At 39.6% G+C, this 14,024-nt stretch overlaps 1 protein-coding gene across 1 annotated transcript in view; it reads right to left on the reverse strand.

Annotated features, from left to right (window-relative positions):
• LOC108682398 (nephrin) overlaps positions 1 to 14,024 on the reverse strand; it is a gene marked incomplete at its 3' end in the record, with an annotated part of 70,385 nt that overhangs the window by 28,880 nt on the left and 27,481 nt on the right. The window contains exons 3-5 of the mRNA XM_047882270.1: positions 3,534 to 3,742; positions 2,230 to 2,419; positions 1,440 to 1,594 (exon numbers count right to left, since the gene is read on the reverse strand). Of these exons, the coding sequence (XP_047738226.1) occupies positions 1,440 to 1,594; positions 2,230 to 2,419; positions 3,534 to 3,742 (554 nt within the window). The remainder of the gene's footprint in view (positions 1 to 1,439; positions 1,595 to 2,229; positions 2,420 to 3,533; positions 3,743 to 14,024) is intronic.

Here is a 14,024-nt window from a genome sequence, read left to right on the forward strand (position 1 = left end):
AATCTTAAATAATCACCGAAACCTCGCATGAGAGACCTAATATCTTAGAATGTAGACCATTTTATGTTCCAGTTCAATAAGTAGTCGTAAATTTGACTATAAAGCATGACCCGTCTGACATATAAGGGATATAATAGAGTTATATATTCATGTACTGCACGTGAATTTTTTTAACAAATTTTCATAACTTGACATTTATTATGCTAAGGAGTGTGTCTTTCACATGTCACAAATTTGTAAGCATTAAATCAATAAAAAATAAAGGCTATAATTTATTGAGAACGAAATGTAGTCTACACAGTATGGTCAACTCATACGTGCTAGAGCGCCTTTCCTCGCTCGGCGATGCTTAAAGAATAAATAATATCTAGAAATCTTCTTAGAATTGAAACACTACTATTAATAATTGGCTTGTAAATACATTCTGCGGAGTATTGACATTATATATGCGTTCTAAATTTACAATCATGCGGTTCATCAAAATAAAAAAAATGCCCCATTTTATTTGTTTAGCTTCTTGATCGCGCTTACTTCAGCCCTGCCGAACAAAACGCTGATTACATTTCTAAACAGCTGTAACGCGAGCAGTGCCGGTCATAACAAAGGAACAACAACTCATGCCAAAACGTGACAAACAAACATGGAGTTCTTGATTTGTGTAGATAAGTTACCTATTTTATTGACTTGAGCTGCTGTCACTGGGGACGATGATAAAGTTTTTATAGAAACATGGATATTCACGGCTGGACACCAATGGTGATACGGTAGTTACCCACAGTTCATGCCTCGCACTAGATGCTTAATTACTTGAAGTTCAAGCCTCGCTCTGGAGTCTAGATACTGTTGTTATAAACAGTTCATGCCTCACTCCAGATACTGTAATTATTTACAGTTCAGACCTCGCTCTAGATGCTTTGTTATGTACAGTTCAGGCCTCGCTCTAGATACTGTAATTACTTACATCTCATGCCTCGCTCTATATATTGTTGTTATATACAGTTCATGCCTCGCTCTAGATACTGCAATTACTTACAGTTCATGCCTCGCTCTAGATACTGCAATTACTTACTGTTCAGGCCTCCCTCTAGATACTGTAATTACTTACAGCTCAGGCCATGCAGCTGTTTTTACAGCTCATGCGTCGCACTAGAAGCTGTTGTTACAGCTCATGCCCCGCACTAGAAGCTTTTGTTACAGCTCATGCCCCGCACTAGAAGCTGTTGTTACAGCTCATGCCCCGCACTAGATGCTGTTGTTACAGATCATGCCCTGCGCTAGATGCCGAAGTTACTCACAGCTCATGCCCAGCACTAGATGCCGAAGTTACTTACAGCTCATGCCTCACGCTAGATGCCGAAGTTACTCACAGTTCATGCCTCGCCCTAGATACTGTAACTACTTACAGCTCATGCCTCACACTAGATACAGCTGTTACTCACAGTTCATGTCGATCTCGACGGTGGACTCCAGCACAGGCGCCATGTCGTGGTTGGCACCGCGGCATGTGTAGGAGGCGCGCAGGTCTTGTCTGGTGAGAGGATGCAGCTGGACGGTGCTTAGCAGCACGGGAGACTTGCGTAATCCCAGGTCCGACCTGAGCCACGGAATGTAATCAGGTTTAATTAGGTGCAAGAAATCGGATTTTTAAATATATAAAAATGTGTTGCATAGTAAAGGAACACTTATTGCATGCGTTATGTTGATTGTCGGAATCTTATGGTTTCCAATAATCCCTTGTATATATTAGAGTATGTACATTTTTTAAACAACAAAAAATTCGTTCAATATTCGAAAAAACTGATGTATCAATAATAGTATAACTTTAAAGTTACAAGACTAAATTTATTATTTGAATGTATCAAATCGGCGCAAATTCATCGGCTAGTTTGCTGTTCTATTTTAGCCTTCTGGTCAAACTATCGATTCAAGTTTTCTGTTTGTTTTATTAAAAGATACAATGGCGTTATCAGCCAAAAAATTGTGGGGAAATTCCTAATATATTTGTTTCTTTTTTCTTATAATAGATACAATGACGTTATCGGTCCAAAAATTGTGGGGAAATTCTTAACATCTTTTTTTCTTATGAAAGATACAATGACGTTCTCGGTCCAAAAATGATGGGGAAATTCTTAATATCTTTTTTTCTTATATGATTGCTAATAAATCAAAAAAATAAATGATATTCGGTGTTAAACATCTGAACATCAGTAAACCAAGTATTTCTCTGACCCTTTGCTCTCCTTGTAGCTGTACGACTGGTCGAGCAAGTGTCCGTTCTTCCACCAAGTTATGGTTGGTGGAGGGTCACCGCCCACCACCCTGCACGTCAGAGACGGGGTGGACCCTACAGGATACGGCCCCGCCACCCCCACCAGCTCAGAGCCACTCGGGTCTTGGATGGAGATGCCCGTGATGGGCTCTGGCACAAGAGAAAAAATGCATCAAAATTGCAGCAAAACGCCATTATGTGAAATATCGAGGAAATACAAGACGGGTCTTTGATGGAGATGCCTGTGATGGGCTCTGGCACAAGAGATGCAACGCTTAGGACATTTGCAGTGAAACGTCATTTAATGAAATATCGAGAAAATACAATAAATATTTTGTAAAGCTTGATAGGGAAACAAAAATCCTCATCGCATTAGAATTATTTTAAAATTACCACCATGCATATTTGGCTGCAAAATGTAAATTTCGCCCGACGTGCACTTAGCACAATGACCGTTTTAATCAAATTTCAAATCTCACAACTACCAATTTTCACTAATAAATATGAAAAAATCAAAATACAATATCACGAATATTAATCCGAACTATTATGACTATGATGAACTCAAAGTACAAGGATGAGGCCCTACGCATGCACAAGAAGACTCATTGAATATTCTAAGGGAAATACGATAGGACACTCTTCAGGGAAGACGAACCGCGAATAAAACTTGATGAATTTGAACAGTTAATATTAATTGTTCTCGATTAATAATGCACAGAAGAAATTAATATAATATACACTTAATTGCACGAGCAAGTAGATTACTGGTAAATTATATGAACCCTTTTATTATTTACTATATAACACTGTGAATATGTAAGTTTATGATCAATCCTACTAACAGTAATAATGCACTCGAAAATAAGCGGCAAGCATAAAACCATTGTTCCTTACTGCGGCTTCAGCTCTCAATATAATTACATTGATGATATATTTTTTGAGCCTATTTGACTAACAGTCTGTCAAGCGAGGTTTATCGGCCTGTACATATCAATCACAGTATAATACCTACATACATTTTCTGCATGTGCTTGCTATCCACCCGTTCTATGCTGTACATGGGTAATATTGTCGTATTCATTTCTGTACCGTTCAATTCGGGATAAATTAATATAACTATTTATACTGTTTACACTTTACATTGTATAACTCAAGACATACATTTCCAGACGTTTTTTGGGCCCGTTCGAAAACTTAATCCGTCGACTATAGAAGCAATAGTTTGAACTATTGTATTAATGTTATCTATAAACTGACTCACCGATGACAGTGAGGTTGACCCGAGCATGCGTGGTGATGTGAAGCTTGAAGTCAACTCTGCACCTATACACGGCCTCGTCCGCTTTACTCGTGAAGTTTAGCACGAGAGCGGCCGGGTTTGTGGCCACCGAGAAGTGGGCTCTGTTGCCCAACAGCACCGCGTCCGACCATTCCTTAGGCCGCGAGTACAGGCCCTGACGAACGTCGTAACTGCAAACATAAGAGCTCTTGTAAGGATACAGGGCAGAGATATAGGGTAGAGATACAAGGCAGAGATACAGGGCGGAGATAAAGGGCAGAGATACACAGAGATACAGGGCAGAGATACAGGGGCAGAGGTACAGGGTAGAGGTACAGGGCAGAGATACAGGGCAGAGATACAGGGTGGAGATACAAGGCANCGCTGACAGTCAGTCCTAGGCACGACTCTCTTGGGGTGGAATGATCCGGAAACATATCATATATACTATGAGAGTACGTAATTAAATTAAGCAAACAGGTGAATCTAAATTCAACTGAACGATGCATTAATTATCATTTCAAAATAAGATACTGATTCTGAATGCACGTCCAATCTAACTTCCTTCGGACTAGTATTGGCAAACTAGAATTTGAAGCTGAAACAATTACCGACACCTTAACCTGCCCTGGGTTAAAAAGTTCTCGGTACCTTACATTTTCGTACAAAAATTGAGAAATTTTTAATATGACATGATTTCATATATATTGTTAATTTGTTGTTGTAATTCAATAAAGCAGATAGTTGTCCTTGCACATTGAAATCGGATTTAACAATTCGAATATAGGACACTGATCAAGCATATTTTCCTAGAAACAGTTGCGGTCGAACGAGTCATGGACGTTTGCAGTGTATTCTATTTATCAAGGCCAGAAGAATAAATATAACTTGGCAGCATTTCCTCGAGTCAACTTTAGTGACTCGGAGCGACCGAAAATATACAAGCAAAGTTCTGCGAGAAGCAGAAAATGTGCTCACAAAAGGACTTTGTTCCTAATGAGCAAAGTTCGCGGTGCTCCAGTACGCTGTCTCCGATCAACAAGTTTTGGAGACCAGAGCAAGATTTATTGTACAGGTCACTTCCAGGTCAGTGTAGCTCGGTACGTGACCGATGATGTTTTATTTAGCATCAACTGAGACCTGGGACTGGCGTGTGGTCGGTGATGTATTGTCTAGCTCGCTATACATCACGTCTTCTGTCATCAACCGTAAAACGCGGGAAGCAAATTTATTTTCACCTCAATAAGAAAATTTCATTTCAATCGTATGCTAATGAAGCCCGACGCAAACGTTAATTCTTTCAACAAAGAATATACCATAATTTCATATCCATTTAGTTTACGGTATTAGTTATAATTTCAAAATATATTTAAATTCAATTCGACTTGATTCTAAAGAAAGATTCAAAACCAGGTAAAATCTATCAACTTGGATCAAAGAATTGCCGCTAAGCGAGAAAGCAAAGTGCTGAGATTGGCGAATTTGGCGGCTATTGGCGAATTCGGAGGCTCCACAGATCGTGGCCGAATTCGCACATCGCTTTCTCGCGTAGCGGCAATTCTTTGCACAATCAAATGAACATCAACTTTGACTAGACTGAAATGCAAGCTGGTTTGGATATTGCGTACAGCAGTTGGATCGTTCGTCAAACATTGACTTGAGTGGAATGTTAGTTCTTTTGGATATTGCGCTTAGCTGTTGGATCATCAAGCATTGAGACTTGACAAGAATGAAGGAAATCGCACATCTCTTCTGAACATAATTTTTTTGTTCTCAAGATATTAGTGCAAGCCCTTCCTCCGACACTTAAATGGGAACGGATTATAAAATATTTGATGAGAGATATCATTTTGGAGTCTCCTAAGCCGGCATCTGATCGAACTCCCGAATCATGTATCTCGGTTAACATCAAATTTCTCAACCTGCTAAGTAAGATCTGAAATATTATAAGCCACAGGGCTTCAAGCAGGTATCCTTTTGAGGGACTGTAGAAGCTCGTCACTGTAGAAAAATAATTATTATTAATAAGACGGACATTAAGGCTAGTAATAAATACTGATCCTGTAATCATGAAAACAATATCCAATTTTGGATAAGCGAGCGATGGATAATAATTATATATCGATTTTATTTTCTTCATGTTTATTTGCAATCTATTATTGCACAACCCAATATAAATTTTTCAACTAGAGGGCGGAGAGCAGCGCCAGCATTAATTATTATCCTTCCCTACAACCCCCCATCCTCTCCCTCCCCCGTTCCTCACACCCCTCCTCCCCCGGGGACGTTCCCCCCCAAAATGGCCTAGCCAGCCTACATTACTGGGACGATGAACGCTGGTTAGAAATAATGGCCTTATAAACACGAGTTAAGAGGAAGCGCTTTTGCAGCAAATCCCATATGAGAATTTTACTCACTATTTAACAATTTGTGCACATTTCCTTAGTCACTGCCAAGTGTGTATATTAATCCATTACAGTTATTTTAATCTCAACAGGGACATTTCACTTTGGAAATTAAAATTCACCGCAAATTTGGAGGAAAAGTTGAGCATTATTGTGCCGCTTTCACGTTCATATCATAGCTATTAATGACGCAGAATTCTGAAGGAATTAACTAGACTGAATTTGAACACAAATCACGTCGTTTACTGCAAAATCTCCTGCGCACCGGTGGCGTTAGAAACAAATTGTCAGTTATATTTTCAANCGGTTCTCTCATCAAACGTTGCAACAGTGAAGCTATTGATCATTCACTGCCCCGGTTCTCTCATCAAACGTCGCAACAGTGAAGCTATTGATAATTCACTGTCACTGATCTCTTATCAAACGTCGCAACAGTGAAGCTATTGATCATTCACTGCCACGGTTCTCTCATCAAACGTCGCAACAGTGAAGCTATTGATCATTCACTGTCACTGATCTCTCATCAAACGCTGTGACAGTGAAGTTATTGATCATTCACTGTCACAGATCTCTCATCAAACGCTGTGACAGTGAAGCTATTGATCATTCACTGCCAATGATCTCGTTGTTGTTGTAACTGCACATCCTGGTAGTGGCGACTAGGCAGGGGAGGGGGTGATAGGTCGTTTTTTGCGGGCACTTGGTGCCACTGGTAGTTCCACGACCATTACTGGCTCGCTGGCCCGCCAGAACCATTTTTGCATTACACAACACCCTGGACAAGACAGGTACTCATTTATTAACCAGAGTTGGATGAATGGCTGAGTTGACCATGAGCTGAGCTTCCCGGAAGAACTTGTCCTCAGTGGGACTCGAACCCGGGAGCTGGGTGCGAGCGACAGAGTTTCTCACCACTACACCACCGCAGCTCACACCGCCAATGATCTCTCACCAAACGTCGCAACAGTGTAGCCAATGATCATTCACTGTCCCTGATCTCTCATCAAACGCTGCGACAGTAAAGCTATTGATCATTCACTGCCAATGATCTCTCATCAGACGCCGTTTCAGTGAAGCTTTGATCATTCACTGCAAATGATCTCTCACTGAACGCTGTGACAGTGAAGCTATTGAGTAGCCTCGTGTGTGGCAGCGCACAATGCTCAGCGTTACAAGGGCTTCATATATCGTGAAGGTTTCATTAATAATTTGGTTCCATAATTGAAGCGCCCATAGAACCATCACAGTGCCGTCCTGTGCACATATTCGTCGCCTACGCGAGGCAGCAATAGCGACGTCCCGTGATATTAATAGAATTATTATTTACACATTGCATTAAATGAATTCACTCCGATTAATCAAACATGCGACGGGTACAGAGACTCATTAAAAAAATCCTAATAAAATCTTGAATACGTTGTGTAAATTATAAATAGACTTCTAATGGCAATCGATATCAAATCTAAAGGCAGCCAAATCTTTTTCACTTGTAATCGAATGCTAATCTATTATACATGGATGGGTTGGACAAAATTAGGGAAACACCTGGCATTTTGATATCGTAAATTTTATCATGTTCTAAACAATGAAAACGTGACATATTATGATGTTTTATTGCTCATTTTTGCTGTTAATTGATCTTTTATCCTTGCACAGATATTTTGAGTAGATTTTTGTATCAATAACCTAACCTATAAATGGCAAACCTCTCTGACTTGCAACGAGGCCAAATTGTTGGTGACCGTATGGTAGGTGCTAGTTTGACGAAACTTCCCGAATGCTTGACGTTTCTAGAGGTACTGCCTCAATAGTACTGACTACTTTTGAAAGAGAAGGGAGAACGTCCTCAGCAAAGCACAGGTCTGGCCAAAGGTCGAAGTTGTCTGAGAGAGACCTTCGGTACCTATATCGAATTCTGAGGGACAACCGAAAGACCATGACTGTTAAAGTCACTGCAGACGTCAATGGACACCTACGGAACAAAGTTTCCATACAGACTGTCCACCGAGAGCTGCACAGAGCTGGATTCTATGGAAGAACTGCAATTAGATAACCTCGGATTTCATATACAAATGCTTCATAGCGATTAGAGTGGTTTAGAAACCTTCAAAATTGGTCTCTCGAGCAGTGGAAAAACGTGATTTTCTCTGACGAATCATCGTTTACCTTATTTCCAACCTCTGGCCGAGTTTACGTTTGGTGATAGCCAAGAGTCATTTAATCCCGACTGCCTCCTCCCAACCGTAAAATGTGGCGTGGCATCTGTGATGATCTGGGGCGCTATTTTCTTGAAAATCCGGTGGACCAATGATTTCTCTTCACGGAAGAATCAACAGCCGTGACTATTTAGGAATTTTGGAGGACCAAGTTCATCCAATGGTTCAAGCACTCTTTCCGGTGAGGAACGCCACGCCATCTTTCAAGATGATTATGCCCCGATACAAACAGCTAGAATTGTTAAAAAATGGCGCGAGGAACATTCTAATGAAGTTGAACATCTCATTTGGCCTCTACAATAACTAGACCTGAATATTATTGAGCATTTGTGGTCGATTTTACTGATGCAAATCACTGAAGTCGATTCCCGTCGCCATCGTCTTTAAAAGAGCTGGAGGGAGCCTCAGGGAGCTTTAACTGAAGACTGGGTAAAATTCCTTTGGAAAGAATTAACAATTTGTATGAATCAATACCTCAGAGAATTGAGGCTGTAATTGCCGCAAAAGACAATTATATTTTTGCTAAATAAATTATTAAATATTTTAAAATACTAAAATATATTTTGCGGATCTTTCAGGTGTTTCCTCTATTTTGTCTAACCCCTGTACGTTAACAACAGAATTTACCCTCAATGCATTTCATATACTTTTACGCTTGAATACATGGATATGAGATTACAAAAGATCATAACAGAGTAACAGGTCTGCCATATACATATAGTTATGAACAATTATAGAAAACACTGAAGTTTGCGACGCTTCAAAGTTAATTTATATATCAGTCTTGGAATGTAAATTTAACCCTTCCTGAAGTAAATTGAATCCTTCCTGAAGTAAATTGAATCCTTCCTGAAGTAAATTGAATCCTTCCTGAAGTGAATTGAATCCTTACTGAAGTGAATTGAATCTTTACTGAAGTGAATTGAATCCTTACTGAAGTGAATTGAATCCTTACTGAAGACAATTGAATCCTTACTGAATTAATTGCAGACGGATCACAAGACTTGTGACGTGTAGGAAGAAATATGCGTTCAAAACACATCAATATTTTCAATATTTTACACTTAAAATATTCCCGTTCATTTCGTGTTCTTTACAAAGTAATGCATTTAGCACTTTAGGCTCGGTGTGTTCGAGTTTATCAAGAATGGGTTAATTTCGATTTTACTCCCTGACAATAAAAGGCTGCCTGCGGTCAAAGATATAATGCGGAGCGAAGTTTAATGCATGTTTCACTGATTACTCCTTTGTTCATTTCAGCAAAGGAGAAACTGTTCTTGACTTGGGCAAGATTATTTAGTAACTTTAGTCTTGCCCAATTTAAAGTTAGTTCGCAGACCCTTCTGCTTCAGACTAACTGCATTGCCAGAGAAATGTGTTCCAGATCAGTGGATCGTTGCATGCCTGGAGGCCCGTATGCATGAGGCGTTGAACAGATCATCCGTTTCATCGTGTGATGAATGAATGAATGAATTTAGCACTTTAGGCTCAATGTGCTCGAGTTTGTCAAGAAAATAGGATGGGTTAATTTGATTTTTACGCTGTGACCAAGGCAGCTTACGGTCAAAGATATCATGCGGAGCGATGTTTAATGCATGTTTCCCTGATTATTGCTACTCGAAGATATACGTACTCGAAGATATTAAGGAAAATTCTTGGTTTAAAAACGATGTGTGATTTCAATATTAATTAAGAATCTTAAAAGAGATAAAAATAAGTTTATTTCGACAAACTCCATTGGAATTACTTACATATTTGACTTGAAGCGCGAGACCGATTTAGAAAAGAATTATATTTTAATTAAAATTGAATTCATTTGCAAAACGTAGGTTAAACAATTGATGGAAATAATATATTTTTCATTTCTCTTTAACTTGATTATTTATGAGAAATATTTTACATAAGCAGTATGATTTATTAAGGTCCGAATCACACAAAATGGGAATCAACCGAAATGAAGACACAGAAATACAAATTCTTTTCATTCCTTTCCCAAATTAAATAATTTACAGACTTCATCAAATATTCATACTGCGGTAGTGAAGTCAACACCGCCATAGTCGTATGTCCTAGAAGATGTTGAGGAATCCTGTTCTTCGCCTAAATTTGACCGTTCCCTTGGAGTGCATTCGCAGAAATCCGGAGAAGCGCGACAGGAAGCGCGCCAGAGACGGAACAGTTTACTGCCAGCAAATATTGCTCAACATCTCACGGCAGTACAAAGCTTGCTAGCCTGCACCATTGCTATGTGGGGGCTGTTGTACCGCAGTAAAACATTAATTTAATACAAAACTATGAGTATGATAAGAAACTGTAGAGTGAAGGGTTGTTGTGTCGCTGTAAGGTGGACAATGAATAGATAAGATTCAAAAACACCGAATATGTGATGTCAAAGCGAAGAATGCTATAATGCATCACTGGCTGATATAAAAAATAACTCGTCAATTAACGGCAGCAGTGACGCAATGGTACATCATTGAAAGATATTTGTATTTTGTACCGTTATTTTGCATATAAAAATTGCTAATACCAGGAATTTCTCTTTCATTCCTCGCTCAAGTAGTGCACTACAACGCCGCTGGCGATACGTAATTGTGAGAAGGAACAAGGGTACATCAAGAGGCCAAATGGCCACTGCGGTAACGCTTTGACGTGAACAATTCAATTTGGGTGACCGAATGCAACAGCACTGCAATACGTTAATAAATCGCCCAACTTGCAAAACAATGCTCCTACAGCGCTGAGCATTCTACGGTCAAGATCGCACCCTGCTCGTGTATCTCCAGTTGTGCATCACTAGCAGACGACTACACATCACCATGCCATGGAGCGGCTATAGGAACTGCCTCAACATTGAAGTGATGAGCCACTATAAGGTTGCGGTGTCTGGCCAAATGAAGCTCGTCCTGAGGATCTAAACTCATTATTTTAGCGCTCCAAATTACGGGAAAACGACAACGATCGAGCCATTTGAGCGGCCGTGTAGCACCTTCCTCGTATTTCAGTTAAGCAGAACACTGTCATGCACAACTCACGAGTTCAAAGAAATAAATTAGTGCAGTGGTAATAAAATAAAACTATTAAGATAATTGAATTTAAGTGTGATCTTTTTTGGAGCGATGTATCATGCATTAGATGTGGGATACCAAGTTATTTTCAAATTTATTATCGATAAAATTAAGCCATGTGTTCCGACTGTAGTTGTTAAAAATGTAAGTATTGGTAATTCAATTCTTTTATAAATAAGAAGAATTACAGAAATATTATTTGAGCTTTCTGTACACCGAAAAAAAAAACAAAATTCCAAAGCAACCATTAGTTTGCATTCATATTAATTGTTATAGTGCAATTTTTTTTGTTCTGGTACCAAGAGAACTAAATGCAGTCTTATATAATAAACGTTTACACTATACAGAACGCTACTCGTAAAACTCGGATTATAGTCCTCAAGTATGGGGAGACTTGAGCAACATTTTATATTGAAGCATGTTCTTAAAACTTGCGTCAGACAAATTCACATTTCAACACATCGCATTACCCAGAAAAAAAACAAAAGAAACTTCTGAGTTCATTGAACCATCCGCTGCCCAAGAGTTGTGTTACGTGACCAGTCAATCGAGCAAGGAGTCAGGGTGGTCTAGAGTGGCAAGCAAGTCCACTCGTCGGCGGGTTTTTCTTAATATTCTCTAGGCTAGACAAATGGACGACCAATGGGATAGCAATGTTCTATTGATCGCGTCGACCTTACGTGATATGAAAGCATGGCCACAACACTGCTGTCCCCAGGGCATTCCATTCGTGTCTGACATAGACAGAGCTGCGATGTCACTTGTATTTCTGCATGTACTGAAGTGAGGGTAAACAGATCGGTGGATGACGGGTATCTGTCAATTTATGATCGTACCGAACGTACCGATTTATTGATGGATGGCGTCTGATGACATATCTTTCAATGAAAGGGTGTTAAATAAATATGATAGTATTTGATGATGTGTGGCACAGTTTATTTGGAAAGACAGACAGAACATTGAGAGACATCATCAAAGGTGAAAAATATTTATACGTACGTCGTTGATGGACTAGAATGCGTACAGATGGACCGACATTAAGATTAGGTGATGACAAAGTGTGAAAAAATCATTTGAATGTCATTCTGTTGAAAGAATCATTTGAATAGTATTTCTGTCATTGGAAGCAGAGAAATTTGAAAGAGCAGTAGAAATTAGAGTGAAATTACGGCATACCGCAATCACGGCAGAATTTAGAACTGTGTCAGTAGGCAGAGGTGATAATCGATAATTATTGGTATTGTTTTCATTTTTTATGAGCCAATTCCGGACAGCTGCACATGACGGGCATTCTGTCATAATGCGCTTTATGCAACCGCGTATTTCAAGCCTCACTAGAGTACGATAATATCAAAGTATGCAATCATCAACTCGTAATTTAGGTAAACAAGGAACGTCGTGTTACAGTCATCCATCTTCCATCTTAATCGCTTGCCTAACCTCCGCCGAATTGGGCGTCTTATAGGGTTCGGTGCACCGAATGAATGTCTAAGCAGCCTGATTCATCGACCCTTAATGTGTTGGATGAACTTAATTTATTTGGAGCTTATTGATTGATTACTCTTGAGTTTGCAGTGGAAGATTCATGCATACGATGGAAGGTCAAGATTGGCCCAAAATTAGTTCATTGTACACTAATGATGGAATAAGGTAAGCTTCTTCAGCTGCAAACAAACATCGAGCAGCAAGATTTCAATTATTAATGACTTAAAAGCCCACTCTCCGTTGTCTCATCAACAGTTTACGAGCAAATTGAAGCGAATTACGAACTGATGACGGAATAATTCTTCTGATGCCTGACAAAACACCTAATACAAAAATCAAAGTACAATTTTTGTTATATTACAATGATGAAAATTCCACCAGTCGACATCATAGACAACATCGAGCTCGTGGGCTCTTGGTCAGGCCAAAAGAGCGCCTTTTACACAACCAAGCTAGACATTTGAGCCAACAGATCAGCAGGACTCTCGAGGTCATGAGGCTTTTTATGCGGTTTCAGCGAGTAAACTTAGGCCGAAATTCACTTTTCTAGCTGTAAACTGAAATAAATACCAAAATCCAAATGAATATTAATTAACCAAGCCGTATCAATATATTCCAACATGAGTGGCGAGAAGCTTAATGCATCACGATTGTATTCGATAATACGAGACAACATTACCATGTATCAGATCGACCAACAATTACCATGTATCAGATCGACCTCGCAGTCCGCGTGTCGTACAGAGAGCGGAAGAAGTAGCTTTTTAGTTGGCTGGCACGACTAATCCCTCGTACAAGGAAACATTTTTCCGAAATGATTGTCTGCGATAGTGTTATTTACTGACAGAATGAGCCGATATTGAAAATCATTGTCGAATCATTGTTAGATAGAATCATGTTGATTATATGTGTTGAATTAAATTGAATTAAAATTCAGAAGACTGTTCACACTTCCGTTTGAGGCTTCATAGTTTGAAAATGGCATTACTCAGCAAAATCGGATAGTTTAGTTTCTGGCACAATTCAACGAAAAGAGCCGTAAAATAGCACGCTGTCGCACGTATCTCATCACAACTCGAGAAGAGCCGTAACTCTGCAGGCTGTTGTACGTATCTCATCACAACTCGAGAAGAGCCGTAACTCTGCAGGCTGTTGTACTTATCTCATCACAACTCGAGAAGAGCCGTAACTCTGCAGGCTGTTGTACGTATCTCATCACAACTCGAGAAGAGCCGTAACTCTGCAGGCTGTTGTACTTATCTCATCACAACTCGAGAAGAGCCGTAACTCTGCAGGCTG

This window comes from Hyalella azteca, unplaced genomic scaffold, assembly GCF_000764305.2.
Source record: "Hyalella azteca isolate HAZT.00-mixed unplaced genomic scaffold, Hazt_2.0.2 contig10032, whole genome shotgun sequence".
Taxonomy (NCBI): domain Eukaryota; kingdom Metazoa; phylum Arthropoda; class Malacostraca; order Amphipoda; family Hyalellidae; genus Hyalella; species Hyalella azteca.